Source organism: Neovison vison, chromosome 6 (assembly GCF_020171115.1).
Source record: "Neovison vison isolate M4711 chromosome 6, ASM_NN_V1, whole genome shotgun sequence".
NCBI lineage: Eukaryota > Metazoa > Chordata > Mammalia > Carnivora > Mustelidae > Neogale > Neogale vison.
This window is the reverse complement of record NC_058096.1, coordinates 118,977,475-118,987,271: the sequence shown is the minus strand read 5'-3', so window position 1 is coordinate 118,987,271 and position 9,797 is coordinate 118,977,475. Positions and strand designations below refer to the sequence as shown.

The 9,797-nt window shown below is 39.6% G+C and overlaps 2 protein-coding genes across 5 annotated transcripts in view; one reads left to right on the top strand and one right to left on the bottom strand.

Moving 5' to 3' along the window:
• Positions 1 to 877: 877 nt before the first annotated feature.
• Positions 878 to 4,184, bottom strand: RPL35A (ribosomal protein L35a). 2 transcript variants are annotated; one of them, XM_044252136.1, is made up of 5 exons: positions 4,123 to 4,184; positions 3,344 to 3,391; positions 2,787 to 2,939; positions 1,564 to 1,708; positions 878 to 917 (listed from the first exon to the last, which is right to left on the bottom strand). In XM_044252136.1, exons 2-5 carry the CDS (start codon positions 3,352 to 3,354, stop codon positions 894 to 896), a joined length of 333 nt encoding a protein of 110 aa, XP_044108071.1. In that variant the 5' UTR covers positions 3,355 to 3,391; positions 4,123 to 4,184; the 3' UTR covers positions 878 to 893. The 2 variants fall into 2 exon arrangements, with proteins under 2 accessions (XP_044108071.1, XP_044108072.1); XM_044252137.1 differs by having other exon boundaries at positions 4,078 to 4,123.
• Positions 4,185 to 4,275: 91 nt separating this feature from the next.
• The window catches only part of IQCG (IQ motif containing G), a 45,792-nt gene continuing 40,270 nt past the window's right edge, over positions 4,276 to 9,797 (top strand). For 2 of the 3 annotated variants that reach the window (XM_044252132.1, XM_044252130.1), the window contains exons 1-2: positions 4,276 to 4,621; positions 9,321 to 9,389. In XM_044252132.1, the coding sequence (XP_044108067.1) occupies positions 9,382 to 9,389 (8 nt within the window). In that variant the 5' untranslated portion in view covers positions 4,276 to 4,621; positions 9,321 to 9,381. The remainder of the gene's footprint in view (positions 4,622 to 9,320; positions 9,390 to 9,797) is intronic. The other variant, XM_044252131.1, reaches the window with a different exon arrangement.

The window sequence follows — 9,797 nt, the reverse complement described above, 5'->3', positions numbered from 1 at the left end:
TTTTATACTGGCATGCTTTGTCCAGTAACACACCCCAAGAATAATCTCATCCTTGCCTATCTAAACAAGCTGCCAAATACCATCAATATGGGGCGCCTAGGTGGCTCAGTGGGTTAAGCTGCTGCATTCGGCTCAGGTCATGATCCCAGGGTCCTGGGATCGAGTCCCACATGGGGCTCTCTGCTGAGCGGAGAGCCTGCTTTCCTCTCTCTCTCTCTCTGCCTACTTGTGATCTCTCTCTGTCAAATAAATAAATAAATAATCTTAAAAAAAAAAAAACCATCAATACAATCCTCATTTTAAGTTCTCACAAGTATCAAGTTTCCTAACCAATCTATATTGAACAAGTGCATACATGCAAGGTAATTAAGGAGGTTGTCAAGAATCTTAAGTTTCTTTCACTGACTCTCAGTCTAAAGAAGGCAATCACATGTAATAAACCACAGTACAGAGTTCAAAGAAACTTAAGTTATAGATACATTTTGATGTGGGAACCTGGGAAAGTGTTATGTATTTGTATTGGCTTCTATCCTTCCTGGAATACATGGTCTCCACCTGACCAAAAGCTTTTCAGAGAACATGTGCTCCATCGCTTTAAAAACTTCCAACATACTCCTTCCCACTGCCTCCAATCAAAGCTTGTTTCCCTCCCCCATCACGTGACGCTTTGTATTAAGATACTCTAACCTCCCTACCCTCATTAAAACCCTCCTACTATCTAAATTGTTTTAACTTCCATTACATATAGCTCCCTGGCTTCCTTGTACCCTGAAAATCTGGATAATCGCCACCATTTAAATATAGCAACTTGTATTTAGGAAAAAGAAAATGGTAAGCCATTTAACAAAAATACAAGAGAACAAATCTACACCTTTATTTACTTTTCATTAAATTTAAATCCTTGAGGGGTACAGCATCTAGGAAGAAAAAAAAACACGGTGTAATTAGATGCATGTTACACACAAATCTGAAAATGTCAGTGCGTACAATATGGATCTGCTCCCACTGTCACATTACTCATCTCTAAAAGGGATCCAATGACTACTCATATCCTACCAGGGAGACTAAGTTCTTATAGTATCTACATGAGCACACTTTAAGAACCAGTACAGGGAACACTGAAAATCCATTTAATTTTGCTTCACATGAGTATGTTTTCTTATATAAAATACAGCTATTAACAACACCTCTTCTAACAAAACTGTCACAATGAAGAGATGGGACTATCATGAATTATGCCAGGTGAAGGTGAATTTTTTCCAATAACCACTTCTGTGTTCAATAAATCTTTCTCAGAAAATTGTTCTTTATATACTATCCTCCCCACCCGAAGCTTTAGCAAAATCTGCAATCTAGATACAATCCATTTGAACACTTTGCCTTCACTTTCCCCCTAATGCCAGGAAATCTGGTGTTTCATAATACATCTACACAGCAGTGGACGATTTTGAAGCACAACTCATGGGGTGATTTTAAAAATCACAATAATCTTTAGAGGTCAGAGTCCAGACCTCTGAGCTTAGTCTGACCCCAGAGTGTCATATTGCTAATAATTTTACTTACCACACGGATTCTGTGGCCAATGGCTTTAGCAGGAAGGTTGCTTCGGAATTTGGCACGAACCATGCCGCTGTTTCCATGAGCACGAGTTACTTTTCCCCAGATTACTCTGGTTTTGTTTGGTTTGCCACCAGGAGTCACTGTGTTGCTGGTTTTAAAAGGGGATAAAAGAGTTATGAGAACATGGCAACAAGCGTAGGGTGATACAAATTCAAGGTGACCGAGACCAATGGTTACCAACTCAACAATTGTAATTAACCACTAAGTCACCTGAGAAATTAAAGTCTGGGGCATCATTCATTCAACAAGTATCTGAGTACCTACTGTATGCCAGACACTTTAATAATGTATTTTTTGTTAAGTCTGTAAAGCACAAAATTGCAATTTACAAAAAAAATCCCTTTCAGATAACCAAATAGTTAAGTAAAACATACTAATATCAGATGCTAATAGATGCAATATTTTTTAAAAAAAATTATGGAAAAGCAGAAGGTATCATGGAATGAATCCTAGATGGGCTAAGAGTAGAAATAGAGAGCCCTGAATGCCTTAAATGTCTTAAAGCCTCCTTAAAGACCTTTGTTTTTACTAAAGATGGGGGGGAAATTGGTACCTGAGAAATGGACAGGTGATTTGAGTTATAATTTTTATTTTTTAGAAGACTTTATGTATTTATTTGACAGAGATGACAAGCAGGCAGAGAAGCAGGAGAGAGGGACCATGACCTGAGGGGAAGGCCGAGGCTTTAACTCTCTGAGCCACCCAGGTGCCCCCTGAATTATAATTTTAAAGGTCTTGTTGGAGGAGGAATGGGTAGCAAAGATAAAAGCCATGTCCAGAGATTTTAACTGGTTCAGTGAGTTTGAGAATCAACGATCCAGATACATTTTTAAGCATGTATACAACATAATTTCAAGAGAGCAACAAAATGAGTTCAAGTACACGAAAAACTGCTCTATTAAGAAGAGAGTTGAAGGAGTTGGTGGCTTCCTTTAAACAATTAATAGCTGTCATCTTTCTAAAAGCATTAAGATACCTAAAATCAACACTGCCCACACAAATTAACATCCTTCCATAACCTTCCACGAAGCTTCTTAAAGATCCAAAGTAGAAAACACAACAGTATCAATTACTTTACCAGTATCTTTTGACGATTACTCTTTGAATAGGAAAATGAGACACATCTTAACTAAAAATTTAAGTCATTATTAGTACTAAAAACTTACTTCTTTGCTTTGTACACGTAAGCACATCTCTTGCCTAGATAGAATTCCGTTTCATCTCGAGCATATACACCTTCGATTTTAAGAAGAGCTGTGTGCTCCCTCTGGTTGCGGAGACCCCGCTTATAGCCAGCAAAAATGGCCTTGGACCACAGCCTAAGACAAAATAGACGGTAACCGTAAAGTTGTTAAAGGATCTCGTTTCCCTTCACTGGTAAAGATGTGACTTGCAATGAGCTCTACTCAAAGGTTATCTGCAGAAACATCTAAGTTTTTCCCACCAGCCTTTTTTTTTTTTTTATTTGAGAGAGAATGAGTGAGAGAGAGCGTGAGAGAGGAGAAGATCAGAGGGAGAAGCAGACTCCCCAAAGAGCTGGGAGCCCTATGCGGGACTTGATCCTGGAAGTCTGGGATCATGACCTGAGCCCAAGGCAGTCGCTCAACCAACGGAGCCACCCAGGCGCCCTCCCACCAGCTTTAAGCTCACATTTATGTTCATGCTTGACAGACAGACAAACAAAAAACAACAAATACAATGCAATTATATTTAAAACCCCTACCTTCCAGACATTATTCGGCGTTTTAGAGGAGTCCTGTTCCCAGCAGGCCTTAAAACAAAAAGAACCAGTTTAAAATGTTTCAAAGCACGTTTCTCACGGGGTCCTCTCTACGTTTCTTAAACTGTCAGGAACATTCCTTTTTGCTCGGCATTTCACTTTAAGAGTACGGGGAGACCTAATTATCCCGTGACATCTACATGAAACACAGTCGGGCAACACTTCCCAACCTCAGAAAAAAGCCTGACACCAGCTAACTCCAAAACGAAAGCTACAACGAAAGTGTCAAGATTCCACAGTAAGAGTAGTTGCCCCAAAAGGAAGTCCTGAGAAAATTCATACCAGGACAGCAGGAAAAAAATGAAGAGCGAGGAATCCGAGAAGCGCGCAGGAAGTAAGACTGAAGCACTGAGTGGGAAAGGAAATGCTGAGGAAACGGAGACCGTAGATACAGCCAGGTCTGGAGTGGGAACACACAGAAAAAGAACTCATCCTAAAGGAGCCACTGCTTCCAAAGGGGTACTACATACAGGCAAAATGTATCTATGAGTCCGCCAAGGCCCAGGAAGCAACACCGATTACGGGAGCTCCCGTTCTCCGGGCGTGCGGGGACCAGCACAATCAGTCCCCCATCTCCTCAATCCTGTCCTTCCTGTTGCTGGAATCCATAAAAATCACTCGCCGACACGGCCTCCGAACCGCACCACTGCCCCGCCGAGGCATATTGCTGAGCTCACCTCACTTACTTACGCCCAAAGTTCAGCAACAAAAAACCCACTCACCTCCACAGGGCCCAAGATGGCGGAAAAAGAAAGGCGGAGACCCCCCGCGTGGCCTTGTGGGATAAACACCTCTCAGCCCCGCCCCAAGTTTAGGCATCTTCCGCAATCGCCAGAAGGGGGAAAAAAAAAAAAAAAAGGAGCCTCGCATGTCTTTTTTGACTGAAACAAACCATATTCAGAAGCACTCTAACAGCTCTTTCTCCAAGTTCTTTCGTCTTTTTGAGCTTTAACGCGTATTATTTTGAAACAGAGGGAGGCAATATGGTAGCCAGCTAGAGGCTGAGCGTTGCCCGGGAAACACCAGAGCTTGGTTTCTTAGGTGGAAAAAAACTGAAGCCGACTGGAGGATATCTCCCCGCCTCGGGTAACCCAGATTTGATTCGCCGGCATGGGGGTATCTTTCCCTGCTACTACAGAGAAGTAGGTGAACCGAGACTCCGATCCTAGCGTGGAAGAGAAAGGCCAAGAGCACGAAGGCAGGAGGAGTTCTTCCTTTAAGGTTTTCCCTCTTACTCCTTTCCTCCTGCTCCTTTATCTCTTTCAAGAAGTGACCTAAGTTCTTACCTGCATCCTTCGATTTTACTCCAGAGTAAATAGGACTGCCCTGAAAAGGCTTTAATGCCTTTTAAAGATAACTCATTCCTCTGCCAGACAAACTCGCGGGGCGTCCCGCACCGTGCCTACAAGAAATAGGTCTTCGGTAAATACTTGCAGACGAGATGGATTAGTAGATATCAGATTTACGTTGCCTGATTATTGCACATTTATTTGGGTTTCTCTATGGGCTCGTTCATTTATTCAGCAATTTATTGATGAATTACCATGTACCAAGCTTTGTTCTTGGCTCGGAGGACACTGCTGTAAACGAAGAACCACAGAAGTCTCTGCACTCATAGAGCTTGCTTACATCCTAGTAGGGGGAGCAAGACAATAAGCAAGCAAATTATATGGCACATTAGAAGGTGACGTGAGGAAAATTTTCTCTATGGAGAAAAAAAAAATTAAGCAGGGAGGGAGGCCACTATTTAAAAAAAAAAAAAAAAAAAAAGAACCATCTGTGTGTTCTGTGTGGAGGAGTGACTCAATTTGACTTCCATTTTAACAGGGTCCCTCTGTTGAGACTGAAGGGAGCAAGAACACCAGCAGGGAGATCAATTAGGAGACTACTGTAATGAACCTGATAGATGATGGCATGTAGACAGAGTTGATAAATACTGGAATTCTGAATATATTTTCAGTGTAACCCTGACATGTTTCGCTGATGGATAAGAAATGGGAGAGAGGAATAAAGGATGGCTCCAAATTTTATGAGATATCTATAATTCATATTTGAAGTCCTTTCTTAAATACATCAGAATGGAATGTTCATACCTTATAACCCACTCTGTGGTCTATCCAGTTTTCTCTGTCCCAGAAACACACTAAAAATCCTGCTATTAAATGTACTAGAAATCCAAATGTAAGTAGTCCTGGGAGGAATAATGCATTAAATGTGAGTTTTGTTTCTTTGTTCTTTCATTCACTCTATAAATACTTCTTGAGCACAGTGCCTGAAACAATATAACAGTGAGCGTCTCTATCATCCTCCTGCTTTCATGACACTTAACAGTTTAATAGGGGAAAAATGACAAATAGGAGTGCAATGAGTGTTTGAAGAGTGGAGTCCTGATCCAGCCTGTTGAGTTAAGTAAAGTGTCACTTACAGAAGGGTCATTTAGGGCATTTTTCAAACTGCAGGTGAGGGCCAGTAGTAGATTGTGATTATAATACTTCATAGTATTATAGGCAAAATATGATAGAATCAAAATTATCAGAGTATCATACATATTAAGGGTAAATTGTTATGTGAAACTTGTTTCAGTTATTTACATGTATATATATTTATATATATGTATGCATATGCACACTATATATAAAAAAATCTATGTAGTCACTGTTGCCCTGGATGAAAACAGTGATAGAGTTCAGAATTTCTTTTTTTTTTTTTTTAAAGATTTTACTTATTATTTGACAGAGAGAGATACAGTGAGATAGGGAACACAAGCAGGGGGAGTGGGAGAGGAAGAACCATTCTTCCTGTTGAGCAGAGAGCCCAATGAGGGGCTCAATCCCAGAACACTGGGATCATGACTTGAACCAAAGGCAGACACTTAATGACTGAGCCACCCAGGCGCCCTGAGTTCAGAATTTCATAAAGGGTTTGCTTACAAAAATGTAGGCAGGAGTGAAACTATAAGGGATGACATAGTGTCCAGGGAAATGGAGCAGAAATAGTTACCCAAGCTCCCAAGAAAGAGCAATGTGGAGAAGATTGCCTGCCAGTTGCCATGGCCTTTGATAGAAACATAGCCAACCCATGGTGATCTGGCAGGGAGGGAGCTGAGAGGATAAACACCTGGTCTCACTCTTCTACACTTACCGAGTCTCCTGTTGATGCGTTCCATTTGGGTCAGTCTTTCAGGGCGAAAGAAATGGTGGAGACTGGATTTAGAGCAAATGACAGATGACTAGCCAGATGCCACTAATTTAGGTTGGTACCTGATGGATCAGTGGGACCTTACAAGTTGAAGAATGAGGGGAAGAATGGTTCAACTAGAAGAAATAGCATGTGCAAAGACCCTGAGTTAGAAAGGGTCATGATTCCATAGAAGAACTGAAAGAAGCCCCTTAAGCCTGGAGCCAGGAGAACAAGAAAAGGGCAGTGCCAAGTGGGTATCTGAAGAGGAATAGAGCAGGCCAGATCATGCAGGCCTTATGGGCCAAGTTTAGAATTTTGGCTTTTGTCATAAGGCCATGAGAAACCACGGAAAGGTTCTAAGGAAAGACATGATTAGATTTTCAGCTTTAAAAAATTGGTTTTCTATTTTTTATTTTAAAAATAAAACAAGATGAAATCAGGGAGGGAGACAAACCATAAGAGACTCTTAATCATAGGAAACAAACTTGAGGGTTGCTGGAATGTAGGCAGGTGGAGGGATGGGATGACCCGGTAATGGACTTTGGGGAGGGCATGTGATGTAATAAGCACTGGGTTTTATATAAGACTGATGAATCACTGACCTCTACCTGAGAAGCCAGTAATATATGTTAATTGAATTTAAATTTTTACAATGGGGGGAGAAAAAACAGTTTGGAGCTGGATTTAAGAGAAATGAAAACCATTAGAAGTGTAATTTCAGTTTAAATGTGCCAACTGTTTAAATAGACTAAAATGAAACATTTGGAAATTTGATTACATATTTTTCCCTTTGAAGTAATAGTTTTTTTGTGTGTGGATTTTGTTTTTTTGTTTTTTTTAAATACTGATTTTTAGAAGAGGATATCAAGGTAATTGCATATTTGGGAAATGACAGTTTTTCTGAGAATCATGAGAAGCCTAACAGCCCATTACAAAGTTAGAGCAGGAATACTCTAGATTAAATAATAAGCTGTCTCTGGTATTGATAGACCAGCCATCTCCTTAGAAAACAAAGAAATGTTATTTTTCCACCTTCTAGACCATAAGAAACTTGCTGTGAAATGCTATTTGCTAGGCCTTCCTGTTGATTTTCATAGGTAACTCTTGCTTCCTTATTATAACTTATCTCCAGCTCCTTTACATCATCACTTGTATTTCCATCTACAAAATTAAAAATAATATATAATCATTCTTTAAAAAGAAAAAAAGATCACTTCCAACTTGGAGGCTATTAGAGTTGTTCCAGTAAGTAACAGTGTCAGTTCCAGCATGGCATTGGGGAACATGGAAATAGAAGATAAAACCACAGTTCTCTGTGATGGTTTGGATTAAGAAATGCTGGTGTTAGATGAAGGATGAATGGGGGTGCCTGGGTGGCTTAATCAGTTGAGCCTCTGCATCTTGGATCAGGTCATGATCCCAGGGTCCTGGGATGGAACCCTGAGCTCAACTCCCTGCTCATCTAGGAGTCTGCTCCTCCCTCTCCCCATAGCTCTCCCCCTGCTACTTCTCTCTCACAAATAAAGAAATAAAACCTTTAAAAAAAAACAATAAAAAAGATGAAGGAGGAATGATTCTTAGATTTCTAACATTGAGGAATGAAAAGGCATAACAGTGTGAGCACAATGGATGTCGCATCAGCAAGCCCTATCTTACCTACATGAAGCACATTTATCTATGCCCCAAGCCTAAAAAAAAGGAAAAATAGAGAAACAACAACGACACATCAAAAGGACAAAACGTTCTTTACACCATGATACTTCCTCTTAAGACCGCCCTTGTACCAGAAAATTGGGCTAGTTTGGAGTATCTTTTTTTCAATTTACATAAAGATTCTGTTTTATATGTTTTCATTTTTACATATGATACTTCTCTTGTAGGAGATATATTTGTATCCTCCTTCTTAGAGTCACTTTGTTGTGGACAAAATCATACTGGAAATTTACCATTATTCATTTAGCATAGAACAAAATTCTCCATAGGGTGTTCTCCTTGTAAAGCTTGTTTAAGCAGAACAGATTTTGGCTTATGGAGGGGTAATGTCTTGATAGTAGTCATAGTAAACTGATTTTAAGGAGAAATACAGCTTTTCTAAATAAAATCTCAAGTGTTCTTCTAAGTCCAGATACAATAAATTTTGTTATCTGGCAGGTCAGTGAGATGGAATGATCAAGTCAAATATTTTAATAATCAGAATAACAGAAAAGTAAATCTATTACATAGATATTGCCAGTTTAAAAATCAGAATATAATAAAGTATGAAAACCATGTTGTATATTAATTTACCATAAGAAGAGATTCAAGGGGTGCCTGGGTGGCTCAGTAGGTTAAAGCCTCTGCCTTTGGCTCAGGTCATGGTCCCAGGGTCCTGGGATTAAGCCCCACAGGAGCTTAGTGGGGAGCCTGCTTCCTCCTCTCTCTCTGCCTGCCTCTCTGCCTACTTGTGATCTCTGTCAAATAAATAAATAAATAAAATCTTTAAAAAAAAAAAAGAAGAGATTCAAAAATTGTATTTATCAATAGTTGCTTTTGTCAGTATTTAAGCTGACTACTTAATAGTTCTGCATCACATGATGTCAGGGGTTCTTCCATCTCTGGGGCTGCTCTAATAAGCAAAGAAAAGAGATCAGCTGCAGCTCTTATAATTCTTTAATTTTCTCTTATTAAAAGGGCATAGGAGTAATTTAATTGTCATTCAACACTCCCTTAAACTAATCTCAATGTTTTCTTCTCATTTTAGGTGACTGGGTTTTTTGTGAGATTATAAATGTACCACAGAAGTTACAATTAATTTGAGAAGAATGGAAGAGTATGTTCAAAATTCCAATTTATTTTGTTACCTATTTCTTTATTATCTATTTATTTAAATTATGCCTTATCTTGAATTTATTTATCTATTGCTATGAACAAATTACCCCAAAGCTTAGTAACTTAAAATATCAACATTTATTATTTCACATAGTTTCTGTAGGTCAAGCGTTTGGAAACAGCTTTGCTGGATGATTCTAGCTTTAGGGTCTCTCATAAGATTGAAGTTGGCCAGGGCTGCAATCATCTGAAAATTTGATGGGCTGGAAGATCCATGTCCAACATGGTTCATTTACAGAGCTGGGGAGTTGATGCTGGCTGTGGACAAGAGGCCTTAGATCTACACCCTCACAAACTTCTCCAAAGAGCTGCTTAAGTGTCCCCATGGCAAGGCAGCCAACTTCTTACA